The sequence below is a fragment of the Leptonotus elevatus genome, chromosome 16 (assembly GCF_054856555.1).
Source record: "Leptonotus elevatus isolate MCC_2025b chromosome 16, RoL_Lele_1.0, whole genome shotgun sequence".
Lineage (NCBI taxonomy): Eukaryota > Metazoa > Chordata > Actinopteri > Syngnathiformes > Syngnathidae > Leptonotus > Leptonotus elevatus.
The window spans coordinates 11,071,539-11,093,331 of NC_141254.1; the positions used below are offsets into that span (position 1 = coordinate 11,071,539).

Genomic DNA, 21,793 nt, shown 5'->3' on the forward strand with positions numbered 1-21,793 from the left:
AAAACCCAAATAAGAAGGAATTTACCTTCTTTTCCGCTGTGCACCGGTCCTTTTCAAGAATTGATTTTTTTCTTACAAATAATTCTATTGCTGATAAAACCGTTACAAAAATACATCCTATTATTATTAGCGACCATGCACCAGTCTCCCTTTCCCTACAAGTTGATTATACCTTTAAACCACCACCCACATGGCGTTTTAACATCTCACTACTAAACGACGCAGAATTTGACAAAATTATAAGAAAAGAATGGGCGGACTTTTTGGAAATAAATGACTCTCCAGACCTATCTCCAGCTCTTCTCTGGGAAACCGGGAAAGCAGTAATTAGAGGTAAAATTATATCATATTCATCTTATAAAAAGAAACAGGATCAAAAATTAGAAAAAGACTTGGAAGATAAAATTAAACAACTGACGGATGAGTACGCAATAAACCCAAATAACCAAATATGGACTGACTTACAAAATACAAAAATACAGTTAGACGATATGTTAACTAAAAAGACAGAGTTTATAATACAACAATTGAGATACAACAACTTTGAATATAATAACAAATCAGGTAAATTTCTTGCAAACCAACTTCAACGTAATCGGGAAAAATCGCTTATAACGGCTATTAAAGGTACAACTGGTGAATGTACACAATCACCAGAAGAAATTAATCAAATTTTTTATAATTATTATCACAATTTATACTCAGAAACTAATAAACCTAACCCAGAGCATATTGAGGCATTCCTCAGTAGCTTAAGTATACCTCAGGTAACTACTGAATATAAAGATATGTTAGATGCACCACTTACTATAAACGAGTTGTACAGTGCTCTAGATAGTATGCCAAATGGCAAAGCACCCGGCCCTGATGGTTATCCGGCTATATTTCTAAAGCACTTCTGGTCAATGCTTGCTCCACTATTCTTAAGAGTAGTAACAGAAATTAAAACTAATGGTCACATACGCCCACACATGAATACAGCAGCAATTAAACTTTTATTAAAGCCAGAAAAAGACCCCACCCTTCCATCAAGTTACCGTCCGATTTCACTAATTAACACTGATATTAAAATTATCACTAAGGCTTTTACATCTAGATTAGAAACAGTAATCCCGACAATCATTCATAGCGACCAAACAGGCTTTATTAAAGAGCGTCACTCTACTAATAATATTAGAAGGCTCTTTAACCTTATTAGTATGTCACAGCGGCATGATAAAAAGGCAGTTATTATATCATTGGATGCAGAAAAAGCTTTTGATAAAGTTAACTGGTCCTTCCTCTTTGCTGTTTTAAATAAATTTGGCTTTGGGAAGTCATTTATTCACTGGGTGTCAGTATTATATGATTCTCCTAAAGCTACTGTTACTACTAATGGGATTATATCTAAGAGTTTTACTCTACAGAGAGGCACAAGACAGGGATGCCCACTGTCGCCTTTATTATTTGCAATATTTATTGAACCGCTTGCATTAGCCATACGCCAGGAAAGAATGATTCAAGGAATTCACTCTGGGGTAACAGAACATAAAATTAATCTATATGCCGATGATATTTTACTTTATTTAGAAAAGCCTGCTATTTCATTAGGGGAAGTATTTAACTTAATAACTAAATTCTCACAGTTATCAGACTATTCTATTAACTGGACAAAATCAACACTTCTACCTATTACAGAAAATTCATGGAACCCTGCAAGCCAGGACCCATACTACTCATTTCCTATAGGTAATTTAAAATACTTAGGCATAAAAATCTCACCTAAATTAACTGATTTAGTTCATTTAAATTTCACTCCACTTCTGGATAGCATTTATAGTGACTTGGAGCGCTGGAATAATCTTCCTATTTCTCTAATAGGACGAATAGCCACTATTAAAATGAAAGTTTTACCCAAAATAAACTATTTTTTCTCAATGATTCCATTTAAACCTACGGCTAACTGGTTCCAGTTGTTGGACTCAGCCGTTACAAAATTTTACTGGAAAAAAAAAAAAGCAAAGATTAGTCTATCTACTCTTCAGAAAAATAAATCCAAAGGAGGTCTAGAGGCACCAAATTTTATGCACTATTATATAGCCAACCAGCTACAATATATTATTTTATGGGCACAACCCAATAGAGATACTAACTGTTGGCTGGAACTAGAACAGAAGGATTGTAATAACCTCAGACTCCTAGATTTACTCTTTATTACAACATCGATTAAGCGCCATAACTGCTTTAAAAATCCAATGATTTCCGCCACCCTGACTGCCTGGTGGAAGGCACTAGAAATGACAAAAGCCAAAGTGGAGCCCAGCGGGCTTTCTCCCCTATGGCATAACCCCGACTTTCAAATTAACAACCAATCGTTTTATTTGAATGTGTGGGAGCAGAAAGGAATTACACATCTCCACCATCTCTTCTCAGATAATATGTTTATATCATATACATCCTTGCTCCAAAAATATAAAATAAAAAACGGAAACTTTTTACATTATTTGCAAGTTAAAAGTATGATAAAGAAACAAATTCCAACACTCCAGGGTACGCTCCAACCGCCTGTTTTAGCTAAAGATATTACCAAGCTTTCTCCAACAACAACAAAAAAACTCTCAAAAATATATAAGTTACTTTCATATACTGATAAAACGTCTTTACCCATCTCAAAATGGGAAACAGACTTGTCTATAGCTCCGGAATCTGTCTTTTGGATTCAAGTTTGTGAAAATGTTTTTAAAATGACAAAACACACAAATTTACAACTTATCCAATATAAAATTATTCACAGAACATACATTACTCAATATATGATGAAGAAAATGGGACTCTCAGACTCCGACATTTGTCTCCAGTGTTTACAAAACACTACAGACACTTATTTTCATGCTTTATGGTTATGTACTCCGGTTATGTGTTTCTGGACTAAAGTCTTAGAAAAACTTTCCGCTGTCTTGGACTGTAGGATACCGTTTTCTCCAAACTTGTGTTTGCTAGGTGACTTAACAACAATTGACTTACCACATAAACAATTTCAATCTATACTTGTAGCCCTTACTATCGCAAAAAAAACAATTCTTGTTAACTGGAAAAATAAACAAACTTTGAATATCGACCAATGGTCTAACCTCCTCATAAATCATATTTTAATGGAAAAAATATCTGCCTCAAATAAAAACCAAATGTCAAAATTTAAAGAAACATGGTCTACGTATATAGAATTTTTTAACCTAAACTTGGATTTTAATTCTGCCTGTTAGCGAGAGCCACAGCAGCGTTATAACTGGCATTGATGTTTCTGTATTAGGCAATTTGTAACTAATGGTTGTGTTTCCATAGTCAGGAACCCGGCTGCTGCCAGCGGGATCGAGCGGATTCACCTCCGATGGGCACCAGGGGTTGATATTCGGATTCACGGCATGCCAGTGGGTTAATTCTGTGGGTGCTGTCCCCCCTGGCGGGGAGTGGGCGGGTCTGCCCCTCTGTTGGCTGCTGGGTGGCGGCTGCGTCTTGGCCGTTCCCTGGGTCTCTTGGGGGGTGCTGCGTTGCGGGGCTTTCCCTGGTGTCGGGGGCGGCGCCGTTCCGGCGCGGTCCGTCGCTCTGGGCCCGGCGACGCGGTTCGGGGCCTGTGGGCCGCCGGGGTGCCCGGTGGTTCCCTCTCCCCTCCCCCTTCCTCCCCCTTGCTGCCTCTCCCTCCTCGCCTCTCCCCGCCCGTCCTCCGCCTCCCTGTCCCCTCTCCCTCGTCGCCCTTCCTCCTCCTCTCCCCCTCTCCTTGCGTCCCTGCCGCTGCCCCCTGCCCTTCTTGTCGTCCCCTTCCCTCCTCCCTTCCCCTTCCCCGGTACGCCTTCCTTCCCCTCCCCTGGGCCGGGGGCTCCATCCATGGCCCGGGTCTCGGTGCTATGGGGGCCGGCGGGGGTGGCTGGGGTTTGGTGTCGTGCCCGCCCCGCTCCGGTGGGCGTCCTGACACCTCGGGCGGGACCCAGTATCCGGGGGGCGAGCCCTATCGCCCCGCCGGACGGGTCCCATATGCCCGCCGGGGTCCTGGTGGGGTGGGTGGGGGCTTGGTGGGCCGGTGCGCCTCCTGCCCCCGCCCGGTTGGGGGGGGCCCCGCTGGTCACACCTCTTAACTCACTACACTAGGTTTGCACAATACACTTTTATAGACATATAGGGCACATAACACACTTTGGGGGGTGGGGTAGGGTGGAAACACCGTCTTCACCCTACAACTCCCCTCCAATTTTAATACACCACACAACTTGTGGGTGGGGGGGGGGGCTTGGGGGCTTGTGGGGGTGCCATCGGTTGGGGGCCGCAGTATAGAGCAGTGCTGCGGTCCCCTGTCCGTGTCGCCACCCGCCCCCCCCCCCCCCCCCCCGCCCTATCTATTTTTTTTAATGCACCACATACACTCAGCAACATGCTTGGGTGGCGGGTGGATCGGAGCGTGGGAATATCATTTCCATCGGCTCCGGTTCACCTGCTCCTAATTTTAATGCACCACACACACACACTTGTATATACACTGGGTGGGGTCACATTCACGGTTTAGGGGTAGAGTTCGCCAGTCCGCGAGCTGGCGGACTCAGTAACAGGGGTTAATTTTCACAAAGAACGCTGGGGTGACGACCGGGGCCTTCCCCCGCTGGGCCTGGGGTTCGGGGGTGTCGGCCGCCCTCCGGTGCCCCCATCTCCCCCTTCTGCCCCCGGTGTTCCGTCCTTCCACACGGCGGGGGGTGGGGTGGGCGCGGCTGCCCTCTCCGCTCCGCTGTCCGGCCCCTCTTCGGCGCCGGTGCCTGGGTGCGGGTGGTCCCCGGGGGCTGGGGGTTGGGGGGCTGCCGGTTGGTCGGGGTGGGGTCGGGGGGGGGGGGGGCTTTGTTGGGGGGGGGGCGGTGGTGGGGGTTGCGGGGTGGGGGGGTGCTGGGGGTGGGGGGTGTCTGGGGGATTGGGGGCATGGGGGCGGCTGGGGCTGGGTTGGGGTGGGTGGCGGGGGGTGGATGGGGGGCGGGGGGTGGTGGGGGGGCGGGGGTTGGGGGCCGGTGGGGTGCCTGGTGGGCCTGCAGTGCCCCGTCCTGCTGCGTTGGGCCGGGGGCGCGGGCCGTGTTGGGGCGGGGGGCGCTCCTGCTCCTGGGTTTGCTCTCCGGCCGGTGGCCCTGGTGGGGCCCGGGGGTCGTCCTTTGGCGCTGCCGCGGCCTGGGGGGCCCTGAGGTGTTGCGCTTGCTCTGTTCCGGCGGGGGTCGACGGCTCCCCTCTTTGGTGGAGATTTTCATGCATGCCAGATCCACCACACCAGCATCTACCGAAACTCAGACACAATCTGTTTCCTCCTCAGGTTATTGAATCGGTGGAGGCTGGTGTCTCGGATCTCACGCGGCTTCGTCTGTCCTTCCTTCCTTTTCTCGGTCTCTCCGTTGGTCTCTTGAGGCCTCCCTGACTTTATGTTTTTTGGATTTGTTGGGGTCTGGATGTTTCTTGGGCTGGGGAGGAGTTCTGGTGGGGGGTGTCTGGTCGGTGCTGGATTTCACCTTCCTTGGTTTTCTTCGGTCCCCTCGGGTCTCCTGGTGTTCGATTTAGGTGAACGGTATAAGATTTTTTTTTCTAATAGGTTTTCTGGTGAGCTAACAAACACACGCACGCACGCACGCACACACACATACTCACCCACACACACAAAAAAAAAAAAAAGTATGTATGTATGTATGTATATATGTATATATGTATGTATATATGTGTATATATATATATATGTATATTTAAAAAAAAAAAAAAAAAAAAAAAAAAAAAAAAAAAAAGAGCAATGATGATGACATTTCCGAATGAACAATACTGAGCTCTTAAAAAAAAAAAAAAAAAAAAAAAAAAGAAAAAAAAAAAAAAAAAAAAAAAAAAAAAAAAAAAAAAAAAAAAAAAAAAAAAAAAAAAAAAATATATATCTAGAAATAAACTATTTATTTAGATATTCAGTTCCATGGCTTTTTTTTCCTATTTAATATTTATTTTATTAGCTTCACAAATATTGATATTTGTTTTAATATATATATATATATATATATATATATATATATATAATATAGCCTATGTAAGTATTATTTTGTATGGGACCTTTTTTTTTTTACTTAACACCATGCACTCTGAATCATCATCTCAGCAGGGCTGTTTATGAATTTAATTCTAAAGTTATGTATAATATTTATGAAACGTTTTGTTTTTTTGGCATTTACGTCTTCATCCTTTCTGTGACATCCTGTCTCCATCCATGCATCAGCCCACCTGGAGGGGTTACTTTAGTTCAGTGGGCGTGGCTTAGTGACCGTGACGCAACGTTGCCCCATATCAGTGACGTACACCCCCCCCACACTTTCCCCTTTTAACTGCCGATAAATAAACGCTTCCAAGATCAAATAATTTTTCGTAAGGTTTAAAAAAAAATCAGCCCCACTCATATATAAGTATATATATTTTATTTTATAAAAAGGAGATGAGCTGCATTGCATTGCCTTGACTCCACCACCACTCGCCCCCTCCTCCTCCCCCCTCCCTCCTTAATCTCCAGATTGCCGGTGCCTCTTTGCAGCAAGCAAGCATCCAGTCCAGTCCACGGCCGCCGCACCCGGGACCCCCCCCGCGTCCACATGAGACAGACATGCTTGCCTTCGTGCTGGTGTCCGGCTCGTTGTGGATCCTTTTGGGTGAGCCTATCATCAGCATTATTCTCAATAATCACAATTTGTCCTCCTCCCTCGTTCACCTTCATGCGTTTTTTTAAGGGGAGGGGGCGCAGGGTGACGCACAAGGCCGGCAGTGTGCGTCATTCATTGCTTTTTTTTGTATTAAATCCATTGAGTCTTCATTTATTTTTAACAAAAAAGGACCATGAGTCACATTGGATGCATTTATGGTGAGATGCTAAGATAGCTGAGATGCTAGTGGTTGGCTACATACGTCATCAAAGGCCGCACATGCTTATTTGGATTTGAGTAACGGATGGATGCATCCGCGTGTGTTTGTGTGCGCGTGTATGTGTGCGTGTGAAAAGTGCACAAATCAGGTTGTTCGGCTCGTTCTAATGTCCTCCACCATGCCGAGCTGAGATGGAGGCGGTGGGGGGTTGGGGGGGGGGTGTATGACGTTGGGTTGTCCAAGCTGATTGGGCGATGGAGCGGGAGCTGTCCACGCGAGAGGTGGTGCTGAAAAAAAAGAGGGGGGGGGGGTAAGAGGGAGAGCAAGCCTGTATGTGGACAGGGAGACCCTCCCCATTGTACGTGGGACGTTATAAATTCCCACCTTTTTTTCCCCTTACATTTTTATGCATTTAAAAAATATATATATATTTAATGTGACTTAATAAGGATGTAGTTGTATGAATATGAATGAGAACGTAGTCAACAAAATGTACATATTATTAAATTTAGCCCTTTCAAGCCTTAACAGTAATGAATATTTATTTATTTTTAAATATTGTTATAGTTCACTTCTATTTCTATTCATTGGAATAACTCTAAACATTATATTAAAAATATTCCAATATGTGATACATATGTATATAAAATATATTATGTGAAAAATAATTTTTAATCAGTGAAGCCAGTATGAATTGTTTGAGATTTTTTTGTTGCTTTAAAAAGAGAGAGAAAGAAATAGGTTGCAGTTATAAAATGTCTTGCCACAAAAAAACAATCAAAATGTAGTTACCGATAGTAGTAAGTCATTAATATTCTTAAAAATAATTAAAATGATAAAAAAAAAATGGAAAAAAAAGCAAATACCTATGGATCACAATTTGCACAGTACCGCGTATCTAATAAAATGACCCAATTTATCGCAAGTCAACACTTGTATGGCCTGCAGTTGAGAAACAGCCAATAAAAAAACAAGGGGGGGGGGTCAAGAAGAAGTCACCACTTGTATTGTCAAATGTCAGTTAAAATGCAGCATTGTGGTACAACATTATTTGTTTGATTATTTCAATAAGTCACAATTTTACAAGAATAAAATACGAAATACAAATACGGTATTTGTATTGAAATGCAAATTACACCTAAGTAAATATTCGGAACTGAAAAAACTTTGTACTTAACAAATGCACTGTACTGGATTAAAAGTAAGTTTAACACACTTTACATAACACATCATTTGAACATTGAATTCAGTAATTCTTTCACATACCGCTAGGTATGGACACTTTGAGAATCACTACTCTAAAAAGTAATACTAGCATTTTCTCAGAAAACTCTGACTTGTGCTCTTAAAAAAAACAACGTAAAAATGACCCGACACCTGTTACGGCGTCCCATCCCTTCACCTGGCTGCTGCTGCTGTGCGCTATTAAAAATTCATGCTACTTAGCTTAGCACAATGTGTGTAACCATACTCCTTTTCTTTAAATTTTAATTAAAGATGTCCAACTGCTGTTTTAAGCCATTGCAAATGGACACCATAAAGGCACCAAAATGTTCAACCAAACTATACAACAAAAGCGTCGCTTGCTAAATGCTAACACACACAGGATTTTTTTAGTAGCAAAGGGGGGTGCCAATTTTTTGCTGAAAAACTCATTGATTTGCTATTAATAATAATAATAAAAAAGACATTATCTTGGGGCCAAGGAAGTACATTGAAGTGAGGGGAGGAGCTTCATTTAGTCGGGCCATATCCTTGTTTAATAGAACAAAAGTGCTTTGACGCCATCTTGTGCCCACCTATAGGCGATCACAAACATTTTTGGGTGGGCATCAATTGCTTGAAAATTTTCACTATCAGCCCTAAATAGTAGAGAACATTGTGATGTGAAATGTGGAAATACACATCAATGTCCCAGTAATTATAAACCTTCAAAGTACCGCGAAACTACTGCTAAAATCAAAAGATTTTCTTCTTTTATTCTTCTTCCCATAAAAATGACTTGCAACGTTAGTACCTCCGCTCTTAAGTGATCTTCTGCTTCCTCAGCATTCATCACCTCGTGGCGGAGCGGAACATAATGGCTGATGGGTAAATGCTGACTCAGGCTTGTTCCTCTGCGGTGTGTTCAATGTAATCGGGAAAATTTTATCACTAAACGTCAGTTGTTGTCCTTTTTTGGGGGGGGCTGTTACCTGTCTGTCTGACCGCTGACATGTCCTGAAGCCAACTCGTGTTGCATTTTTATGACTTTGACGGATTTTGCAAATTACATGCGGGCCCTAAACGCCTCATGGAAGTGTAGTCAAATAAGCACAGGAGGTTGTATTGAAGGCAATTTGCATGTCTGCTTTTGTATGTGACACTTGTTATTTTCAAGAATGAAGATTTTAAATTGATAAATTATTGTTTAGTGTCAGAGTAAATATAACGAAAGACATAATTTTAACTCAACTTTAAACAATGACTATTTTAAAGTAAATATATGATGTACATTTTATTGTAGTATTAGTATTGGAATAGGGCCACATCGAAAATGGAAAAAAAAAATCTCCACGAAAAAAGTAAGACTTCTTTTCTTTGAAAAATGCATCAAATGATTTTCTGTAGAAAACAAAAATGGAAAAATCATAACTAGGAAAAAATGAAGGTTTTGAAAAACTAAGATTTGCTTTTTCTTTGGAGAAACTTTCTCTGCCATTACCTGTGTGCTGTGCGTGTGTATGAGGATGCTGAGAGGGGGAGGGGCCAAATGAGGTGACTGCTTGCACACTTCACCGCTAATCTCACCATTAGCCATGAGACGCTAATCACCGCTAAGGGCCTGCATGAAGTTTAGCTGTTTAGCTTCACAATGCTAACAATAGCGTAACATAGATTGTTACTTTTGATTTCTTGATCAATGACATCAACTAACTAGACGCAGTTGAATTCTAGTAGAGGATTCAGGAAAGCATTTTATTGTATTTAGAAAAAAAAAATTAGTAATGTAATTTTATTATAATTTTAATTGTATTAAAAAAAAAAGATTACTGCCAATCTTGTCAGAATAATATATATTTTTCAAGAAAACAGAAAACAATGTCAAAATTGTTTGCTGTTCCTTTAAGAGGAGGAGCTTGGCTTTATTGAAAGTATACACCACAGCAGTCTCGAGAACAGAGGTGGGCATCGAGGGCCGGAGTCCTGCAGGTTTTGCATGTTGCCCTTCTCCAACACAGCTGATATATGATTAGCTCATCAGCAAGCTCTGCATAAACCCGATAAGGATCCTGTTGATTGGAATCAGCTTGTGCTGGAAGTGAGAAACCTCCAAAACCTGCAGAACTCCGGCCCTCGAGGACCGAGATTGCCCGCATCTGCTCTAGAAGGACGCGACCTCTGAATGCACGTGGAAGGAACAGGAAATGACGCGTCCGCTCGTGATGATGTCACACTGTGGTTTTTAAAGCCTGACATCTGTTCACAACACTGTCAAGTGGCGATAAAGCGAGCTAAAGAGTGACAGAAAGAGAACGAGAGCGCGAGCGAGCGAGCGAGATCCAGGTTAGAGGCGTCCATCCGTCTCAGCTCTAATAGGCTTTGACATCCTCAAGCTGGACGCTAATCACCCGCAACAGCCTTTTCGATGGCCTGATGGGGCGGACCTTTCAGGACCTGGACCCGTGGTGCTTCCGGCACCTTCAATAGGAAGTCCAAAAATGGGCATTCTCTTTAACAACAACAACTAGTCCAGTGCTGTTGAAAAATGTTCATTCTACTATTCATTAGGAACTATTTTAAATCTTCCCAAATGGTTGCAGATGTTGTGTTGGTGCCATGGCGACAGCTGTGGCAACAACATTTTTTAGCAGGCGGTGTTTAAGAACTCCACAACCTCTGCGTGTCCCCGTAGGGAGTCCGTGAAGTTACTACAGGACACTTAGTTTGATATCAGACATTCAACACAGCTGAGTAAACACCAACTCTTTAGTCGGACCTTGAACGCAACATGATGCCGCCTGATAGTCATTGAACGCAACACAATGCTAAATTGTTCTAGACGCTTAACACAACACGATGCTTCCCAGTCGACAGTGAACGCAACACAGTGCTGCTATTTCAGACACTAAAGGCAATTAAAGCGAACACAATGTTAGTACGTGAAACAACAGTGTAAAAGTACACTCTAAAAACAGTTGGGTCAAATATGGACCGATCCACTACTTGGGTCAATTTCACCCAACTTTAAGAAGAAAGAAATGGGTCTTTTAGTTCAAAACAACTCATAAATATTGGTCAGATCCTTTACTTAGGTCAAAAAATTTGGTCGTTTTGTATAAAACAACTCAGAAAGTTTGGTCGAATTGACACATAAAGTGGATCGGTCCATTTTTGATCCATAATTGGGTTTCTTTTGACCCAACTGTTTTTAGAGTGTAAATTTTTTAAAATTTTAGATAAGTCTGCTTCCAAGGTTCCAGTATATTATGGACATACTGTAGTTGCGCTGAGCCTACAACGAAATGTTAATTGTTCTGTTTAGTCAGCGTTTTCACCTTCATGGGAGAATTTCATCATTGTTGCTTTAGAATACACCGAGTGACAGATCACCGTCATGATGAATGGAGAGTGTCGTTATTGTGTGTTTGTGTGTGCATGCCAGTAGGTTACGAAGCGCGTCTATTTTTAGATTCGGCGGCCAGCTTTCTACCCTTTGACTGTGTCTGTTCTCCGATGCTGATTACAGTTTTTCTCAAATGCTAAAACATATTCCACAAACTTTAACTACATTTCCCCCGATGTTTCAACACAACACACTTTTCTAAAGCGACATCAACACAACCGCGCCTTCTCTTGAAAACTGAAACTTTCACACCCAAAAATGTAAACACTGCACACGTCATAACACAAGACAATTCAAAACACAATGTTCAATTTGTGAGAAGATCTTTTGTTTCATAACTGCCAATGCATTTTTTTTTTTAACTTTCACGGAAAATTTCAATCTATAGAAAATACAGTATTAAGTTACACAACTTGGAGACTCTATTGCACACAATAGTACTCATTGAAAACATGTTCAGGGTGTGAAGTTTTTTTTATTGACTTTATTCACTCCACACATCACACTTACTGTGCGGTATCATGTCATTGAGATACATCGGGCCACATCACCTCATCCACATCATAGGCTATATTCTCCCATACCGTTGCACCGCGGGAAAAACGTCCTAGATTGGCGATTCCATCCTTGGAAGGCCTCCACTGGGATGTCATCACAGGCCATATAACTTTAGGAAAGGCGAGTAGGTGGAAGACAGATGTGTAGAAACTTTACTGTTGGTGGCGATCCAATTTCTAATTTGGTTTGTTCCGTGGAAGCGGCCATTTTCCCAGATGATCACTTCAGACATGGTCAATGAGAGTTGCTCACATCTCGTCCGTAATAATGGTGCGAGATCTTCTTCTCTTCCTCCATGGCCAGCTCCTTTCCCTCTGACTCGAAAACTCCTCTTCCTCTGGCTCTGCCTTCATCCATTGTGTTTGTTTGGAATCTCCCAGCATGGGTGTGGTCACATCACGAGCAAAAAGTGTCTTCAACTTTGAATTGTTGTGTGTAATGAATTTATTTATTGCTGACTGTGGCAAGAATTTTGCACCACGTGACCTTTCATTTGAGAATGTGAGCAGAGTTCTTTTCTTGTGTTTTGGCGAGGCAAAATGTGTTGCAAAGATTTATGAGACCGGAGGATTGTGTTTTGTGAATTGTGTCTTCGTGTGAAATGTGTTTATGCTACTGGCAAATGAGGTTTACATTTATTAAAATGTGTTTCGACGACTGGTCATTTGGTTTATAACATTGGCTTTTGTGTTTTAGCATTTAATAAAAACTGTAATCTTGTCGGGCTTTGTCGTCACCGCAGACACTGAACACATCACAATGATTCTTGTTTTTTTTTTAGACCTGAATGCAGCACAATGCTGCTTCCTTGGACACTGAATGCAACACAGTAACGCCAAGTAGACCCTGAATGCAACCAAATGATCCTATGCAGGGTTTTTCCTGGCTCAAATGGAGGCAAAGGTGGCATCATACTGACTTTTAATGGGTGAACGCAACACCATGCTGCTCTTTTGAACACAACATGTTCAGATTTGTTTAAACACAAACATTACTGCTGTTTTATCAGTAGGGATGTAACGATAACGGCGATATCGCGATATTAAAACTGCCGCAATATATCGTCGTCGTCATGTCACGATATTATAATATATAAACAGTACATCTGTTAAAAAATGTGGGTTGATTTCCATTTGTGCAGTTCTGGCACCCTTTGGTGGCTAGTTTTTTTTTTTGTGCAGTTTAATTTTCACAAGGCACATTTTGGCCCTCTATGTTTAAATTCCACGCTAATGGTCAGATGAAGGGAAATGTAATATGCTTGTGAAGCGATATGTGGAGGAAACCAATGTGTGCTTGCATTAGCAAGTAAGCGCCTCAATATATATATATTATATTTATATATTTTTGATATATTATATTTATATTTTTCTTTGTTACAATGTACAAAAGCACAATATTGTGTTTTTTCTAGTATGGGCAAATTTTTCACAATATTGTGACCTTTCGCCAACCTCCCCACAATATTGTGACCCTCGTATCGTGATAATATCATATTGTGATGTTTGGACATCGTTACATCCCTATTTATCAGACACTGAAGGCAACCCAACTAAACATAATTTCCCACAGCCTAGGAAGACAGTGAACGCAGCACGGTGCTGTGCAGTGATGTTGACGATTTCCCTGCGGTCCCACAGAGCTGAGTTCGACGCTGATGGAGAAAATGCAGGCCCAGGAGATGCTGAGCGGCCTGAGGGTGCCAGACATGGACGATCTGGGCAACTTCTTCAGCTCGCTGCCCACCTCCACACTGGTGGGCATCGGCGCCCTCGCTGCCATGCTGGCCTACTGGCTGGCCACCAGGCCTTGCCCCATCAAACCGCCATGCAGCCTCCTGCACCAGTCCGAGGAGGTGCCGGTAAGATGTACACAAATGTTGAAAATACAGTGTTTCCTCGTTTTCCGCTGGGGTTAGGTTCCAAAAAATACCCACAATAAATTTAATCCGCAAAATAGTTAGCTTTATGGTTGACATTTATTATAAATGTTTTAAGACTCTATAAACCCTCACAACACAGTTTATACACTTTTCTCATCAAGGCATTTACATTTTCTTACATTTCTCACTTGTTTAAACATTCTCAATGTTCAAACCTTAATACATTTTTTAAAATAGATACATTACTGTAAAAAAATGCATGCAAAATGAAAAAAAAATCCACGAAACAGAGAGACCGTGAAAAGTGAACCGCGTCATAGCGAGGGAACACTAATTACAGATCTGGAATGCTCAGGTCGAGAGCTTTTATACGATGTACGATTTGATGAGGTTTGTTAAAAACACATATTTGATTGTGAGATTATAGGAATATTTTTATTATTGCATCAGCATTAGAAGTGTATATCTGGAAAGTACTGGTCACAAGCTTTAAGATGACATATGAGTCGAGTTTGCAAAAAAAAAAATTTGGGTCACATTGTCATCACATGATGACAAATAGTTGCATATCTGAAAAGCCGTCATCAAGGCCTTTAATATGACATACAAGTCAATGTGGTTTGTTGCAAATAGATTTTTGACTGTGAACATTTTGGACATTTTCGCAACAACAAAAAAATTTGTTGGTCATAATGTCATCATATGAGAAGACATTGACAAAATATTTGTATATTTGGAAAGCAGCCACCAAGGCCTTTAATATGACATGCAAGTTGATGTGGTTTATTGCAAACTGATTTTAATCTTGAGATTTCGAACATTGTCGTGATGAAAAAGACACTTTTTGGTCATATTGCTGTCCTATGCGGAGATATTGACAAAATAAGTCACATCTAGAAAGCAGCCGACAAGGTCTTAAATATGACGTATAAGTCAATTGGGTTTGTTGTATATTAATTTTTTATCATAAGATTTCTGTTTAAAAAAAAAGCTTTATTTTTATATTTATTTTCACTAAGACAAATATTTACATAAATTAATATTTAATATATTAATATTTAGTATTTTTTGTTAAATTAATATTAACATTTATTTCACATAAATAAATTTTCAGAAAAGAAGAAAGATAGAAGAAAGAAAAATAACTTGCTCGTATTGGTGTATCTTTTAATGAAGCGCGAAGATGGTGGTCGCAGGTCCATGATGGGGGATAGTTCCAAGCTGCTGACTCATTACCACGACGACGCTAGGACAATGTACGAGGTCTTCCAGCGAGGCCTCCATGTATCAGGTAAGCGAGGACTATCGAAGCGATCGATCCCACAAATCGATGCAATGTTTGGTTGCCATGGTGACAACTGTCATCTTCAGGTGACGGGCCTTGCTTGGGCTCGCGACTCCCCAACCAGCCTTACAAATGGATGTCCTACAAAGAGGTGAGGTGGTAGTCCGACATTTTGATTTTAAAGCAGATATTTTAGGGTGATTTTAGCCATTTTCAGGGGTCTTTCAAAGACATTATTTGTCCTTATGAGACCATATCTGAATAATACCAAACTCAAGCCTGGTATATCCTGGTATGATTCACAGACTCCCCCTATTGTCAAAATGTTTAAATGCAATAACTCCATGCCCTGGCTACTAGTCAAAGTCCCATTGCACTTAAGGCTTCCCTAGCAGAAGTCATGTGACTTCCAGTCAGACTTGAAGCCGCATGAGAAGTGAGTGATGTAACAGTGATCATTTGAACTTGTTGTTTTATTGCAACGTGTGTCTGCGTGTCTAGTGTGGTAAATTCCCTTGTCATACAGTAATTGTCATGTGGTGCCCACGCAGGTCACGTCGCGGGCCGAGCATCTGGGATCGGGCCTGCTACACCAGGGCTGCAAAGCCAGTCCAGACCAGTTCATTGGGGTCTTTGCTCAGAACCGGCCCGAGGTTGTCCTCCTTTTCTCACTCAGCCCTCCCAATTACAACTTTTACCCAATGCCTCCGAAAGCCATAAAACATGTTGACATTGCAGTTTATGAATAGAATAGCTTTACTGTCATTGTAACATGTACCCATCCCAAAGGTATTAACTAAACATTAATAAACAATAAATAGTGCATAAAGAATGCAAAATACCTAAATTAGTAGCATAAACTGATGTTAACAAACTGCCATTAGCATTAGCATGTATTTCCCATAATGTTAACAAGCAATTTTAGCATTGGTCGAACTCTATTATGATCAATAAAGTGTGCTAATGTCAGCATTTACCTTAAAGTCAATAAACCAAAACATTTCAGAAAACTGAAAACAGCAACGTTATCGTTTGCCAAACTACTATAACATTTCATTTAAGTGAGCTCATGTAAACTAATTATCTTTGACAACTTAATTTGCATTTGTCAAACTTCTATCTAAACTCATCATTCAAGTTTGACTAGTCCGCTCAAGTAAACAAACAGCCGCTAACGTGCGCATTTGTCAGTTTGACTGAAGTAAGGTAATGATAGCAAACGGATCATTTATCAATGCTAATCTTTGTTAAACTTAAGTAAGTAAGTAAGTAGTATTAGCTAATGTTAGAGTAGACAATATTAAGTATTGTACTCTTTGCGTGTTCAATTAACTGAATGGTGAGATTCTGTTGAAGGAGTTCCTTTGCAAAGGTTTTTAATTAACAGAAGCTTCTGGTCCACATATACAAACCATCCAAGCGATGGTCTGTTCTGATGTGGCTCCCTCTCTCCAGCTCACATCGTTATTTATTCACAAAAAGGGTTCAGAAAAAGGTCAGCCCACAACACACCTGGTTACAACTGGATACAAGAGAATCCGTTCCCATGGGTATAAATCAGATTAAAAGAATACAATCACACATCGGCCCGTCTCCTTCGGAAGAGACAGATACCAGACCCATACACTCCCTTTTAGATTACGAATGAATAGACAGACCCGTTGCTCTTTCTCATGAAAGTAACACAGATAAGAATATAGGTCTATTCATACAGCCATACTAAATTAACTAAATTATAAACGGCTAAAATATAATTTAAAACTAAAAAACAATGTTAATAACTCATCATTCCCTCATTTGAGCTCTTGAGAGCTCAACACATTAAAACATTTTTTTTTCAATGGTTGTGTGATAAAAATAATTATCCTTAAAACATCCCTTTAGCAAAAGAGGAGGTAATTTAGCAATCATATGACATTAAAAAACAATTTGATACATTTAAAAGATTTTTAGTGGAATAAGCATAGCATATGTGAGGCTTAACATAAAATGTTGTTCATTAAAAAGTGTCGCAATATATCGGCAGACGAATATGTGTTCTTTGAAGCCATCTTGTGATGAAGTTCTTTGAAGGTCTTTTTTTTTTTTTTTTTTTTTTAATGAAAAGAGTGTCGCAATAGTTCGTCTCTTCTTTAAGAATTTGGGGTAGACTACCCAAATTCTTCGATTTGTCACCTGGGATTATTCTGCCCAAAATGTGACTGATCAAAGGAATGATTGCCCAAGAAAAGGCACTTGCTCTTGATCCGTTGACTGATGTCCTCAAACGGCAGCTCCGGAACCGGGCACGGATTCAGCTGACGTGGCTCCAGGTCGGAGGTGATAAGATTGATGCTCCAGTTGTGGAATTTCGTCTCTCCTTTCAACCTGAGAGCATCAGTTGATGAGATGGCCGAGCCTGACACGTCTCCTTTCCAGTTGTGGAATTTCTCCTCATCAACCCCCTGGGGCCGTTCTCCTGAGTGCAGAAACTTTTCATTTTTAGTTTCTCATAAACTCACATAAATTTTATTTGGAGGAAAAAACCCTGATAGTTTTGTTAGTTGGGATTAATAAATGTTATTTGATTAAGATCCGTAGGTCCTGTGCTGTTGGAACAGGAAAAGATCTATTTTTTGTGACATTAAAATAGAGCCCAGCCCTTGATTGAGTTGAATGACATTCGCTCATTCATTAATATAAGACAGAGCTTATAAATATTTATCTTTCAAATAGGTTTTGTTCAATAATAGGTAATTTTTTACCATGACTAAATTTGTTCTAAATTTGCATAACTGTGCCTTTCATATCTTATTCTCTTCCCAGAATCCCATGACCGGCCGAATCCTGGCATGCTGGGAAAAATTCACATATATTCATATTATCTATACTCTTTTGCAAATACTGGGCTCCAAACATTACATTTTTCAAATATGATTCTGAGATAAAAGATATAATATAATATAATTACCTTCATTCGGCGAATATGCATTATTGTCCTTGCTTGCTTCAGACTTACTTTGCGATCGATTTCCTCTGATAGATTTCTTCAAACTGTGGATTTATCATTTTCAAACTCATCCTGTCAATTGGAGTGTAGGCCGATACCCCACAACCTTTTTAATTTCGTTTTTAAGTTTGATTTTAATTTTCTAAACCGTCTACATTGGTTCAATTCTTAAACATAAACTCCCTCATTTGACAAAGATCCACTGATTTTTTCAAACACGTCAAGATAAAGGGAGGACAAAATAAAAACCTCATGACTCAAAAGACGTCATAAATAACTCAACCCTCTAAATCAGGCTATGAGATAAACAAAAGAGCTACAAAACACTATAAAACTAAACATAAGCAGATACAACTTAAGACACTAATATATGATGACTTTGGGGCCATAAAAATAGAGGTAACCATATTACTCTAATTCTCCTAGAGTCCCGAAAATTATTTAAACTGCCAATCAACCTCACCTCTTTTATAGATTAGTGGGGCTGAGGATAAAATCATCTTCAAACTGCTAATCTTTCACATATTAGCGGGGCTCATAAAAAACACAGCACACAAAAATATTTCTGGGATTTATAAATCACAGTGCTGTAAAAAAAATATATATATATCAAACTTAGCCATCAAACTCTTAGTTAGTCTTTTACTTGTTACTACTCATTTTATTCTATTATTTATTTTATACTATAGCTGCAGCTGGACGAAGTCCAAAAAAGTTCCTCACGGGGAAAATAAAAATATATCATATCATAACATATTAATAAAATTCCCATTGTACCAATTCAGAAACTGATTCTCCCAAAAATATAGGCAAAAATTTAGTAGGCTATAGATTGAAATAAATTTTCTCAAATCCCTCATTTCAAATTTACATATGTCGTTTTCAATTTCCTGAAATATCTTGCTATAGATCACAGTTCCCCACTCAACACATCAAAATGCCTTGCATATCACTATGTAGCATTTTACTGAATGGATCACATCTCATTCCGACCACCAACTTTCTTTGTCCAGACCCCCAGCAAAAGGCAGGACGGCAGCTGTTGTTAATGTTCAGTCCTGGCCAGCATGGCGGCTGTTGTGGCAGCAATGTTCAGAGCAGGCATTTAGATTTCCTCTGGATGCAAAACAGCCATAGGGGAGAAGTCACTAGAATGAGGCGTATACACAGTCACTGGGCATCGAGGAATTTGAACATCATGTTTTTCTTAGGCACAGGACGAGAAGACTGTTGCTCTGCGGCTTTTGACCTTTGATCTCTGCCACATCCATTCAGACGCTGTCTGCAATGTGGATCAGATGACACACAGTCTTTCTGAGAGCTCACCTGATCAAAAAATGCACATTCGTTGATACAATGCTTTAAAAATGCCAGACTGAGGATATGGGATCACAGCAAGACAGTTCACTCCCTGCTTTCTCAAAAATGTTTCGTAAAAAACACAGCCTCTTTATTCATTTCTCTTTTTTTTTTTTTTTCAATACCCCTTCAAATAGCTACTAGCCATACAACGTATCAGCAGCTGGGGCGCATCCCGTTCGCAGTTTGTAATCAGTGAAGGCCATCAAACCCTCATCTGCCTTGGAACTCAAACATCAGTTTCTGAAATGACACACTCAGAGAAAAAACAAATATTAAAAATCATTATCAACATGTCTTTATTCAACTATCTTATTTCCAGCCACAGCTATAAAGATGTAGGCATAATTATATCAACTCTCAAACAAAATGCCATTATTTTATCATTACTCTTTATTCATTTGTCCCGAAAAGGGAAAGTTAACAAATTAACCATCGTCATCAATCATTAAAGTGTAAAGATTTATTAGCTCAGTCAAATACTATTACTTATTTTATATTGTTTATCATTCCTCTCTTACCATTTTGACAAAAAAAGAGTCCCATTACGAGGACACATTATGCTCACAGCGCACAGCCCAGCCCCCACCTTTTTTTCTAACCTAGAAACGGGGGAAGGGGGGGGGGAGGAATCTTAACATTATAAATCGCAAAACCTATTTTATCATATTCCCATTAATAAAACAAACGCCACTATCACAACAGTATCATCTCACACAAAACAACACCAAACTTAGTTAAAATATTAAAGAAAAACAAACAAAATCCCCATATGCACACTTCTCACTTACAAACCCCCACCTTTTTTTAGAAGCTAGGTCACACACTCAAATGCATACGCACACACTCTTCAGTCATTATAAAAAAAAATAAACGGTGTTATTCCTTCAATTCGTTGTCTACAAATCTTATAGCATTCAAACTGCAGTTTTATACGGTGATTTCAGTAAACGGGTAACTTTGAACAACCCATCCGTAAACTGCTCCACAAATGCTGGAGTCATTTTAGCATCAAATTCAGCCTTTTTCCATTACCAACAAAAAAAATACAAAAGTCTGACATACCATTTTGTCCAGCAAAAGCTTAATATACAATCGATCCATAGTTCGTTTTTTCATTGTTCATCGACGCTTTTATTTTTCGCTGAACCGGAAGCGCATTCAGGACAAACCATTCTGTATCCGGGTCGAAATCGCCTCCATTTTTGTTTGTAGTTTTTGATGTATACATTCGGTTTTAATACAGTGACGTCTCACTTTTAGTATTAATAGTTCAATATGTTAACACATATGGCCACACACAGACACACATAAGAATCACGTGACCTCTCGTTTATACACAGCGGTTACCCAATCCCGCTGAGCTAAACTGTTCTCCCTTTATTGCAAAATTTTTGCAAGGCGCTTATTTTTTAAGAAATTTGTCACGCGCTCACGAATTCAACCGTGGAACAAAAGGAATTCAAACGGGAATCCTGACCTCAAAACTACATATTGTAGAAGCGCCTACAAAATAAAATAAATCACGTAATCTCTCGATTGCAAATACAGTGATACAAAATCCAATCATCGCTGTAATCAACCTGGACCCCTTTCTGTTCAATTTCAAACAGGCGCTTTTTCAAAAAAAAAAACATATTACGTGTAAATAGGACTTTTTCAATAAGAGCCATGAACAAATATGATACTCGTCCCCAAATCGGCCAAAACTGCTTAAAAAGCAGAGCGCATACCATAATCTTCAATATATATTATGGTCTAAGGATTCTTCATAGCGTTGACGAAAAACAAAACAAATCAAAAAATTAACCGCTATTTCTTCCTGTACAAAAAAAGCTTCATCACTTCGAGTCTGCATCACGTCACCTTCAAATGCACCACTCCACGACGTGTTTAGTTCAATATCGTCGGAATTATCACAACTCACAATAGAACGACATCAAACTACACTCGTTCACACAGATCTCTTTTAAAATTTAGACAATTTTGGAAGACGAAAAAACCAGCTGCAGCGGACCAGACAGACAAAACTTCTTCTACGTGGATAAAGATCTCCACTTACCGTACTTTATTTATTTAGGCCTAGAAGTTCCGCCCGTCTTTGAACGCCGCAGCTTGTTCCACGTCAGAATAACACCTTCCGTTTGGTTCAACGGAGGAGACCATTCGTTATAATTCAGCGTCGGCGGTCACCATTTGTTAGAGTAGACAATATTAAGTATTGTACTCTTT

General features: G+C 40.2%; 1 protein-coding gene across 1 annotated transcript in view; it reads left to right on the forward strand.

Moving 5' to 3' along the window:
- The window catches only part of acsl6 (acyl-CoA synthetase long chain family member 6), a 38,374-nt gene that overhangs the window by 6,116 nt on the left and 10,465 nt on the right, over positions 1-21,793 (forward strand). Inside the window, exons 2-6 of the mRNA XM_086057940.1 lie at positions 6,536-6,671; positions 13,687-13,907; positions 15,105-15,219; positions 15,300-15,364; positions 15,765-15,866. Of these exons, the coding sequence (XP_085914066.1) occupies positions 6,626-6,671; positions 13,687-13,907; positions 15,105-15,219; positions 15,300-15,364; positions 15,765-15,866 (549 nt within the window). The 5' untranslated portion in view covers positions 6,536-6,625. The remainder of the gene's footprint in view (positions 1-6,535; positions 6,672-13,686; positions 13,908-15,104; positions 15,220-15,299; positions 15,365-15,764; positions 15,867-21,793) is intronic.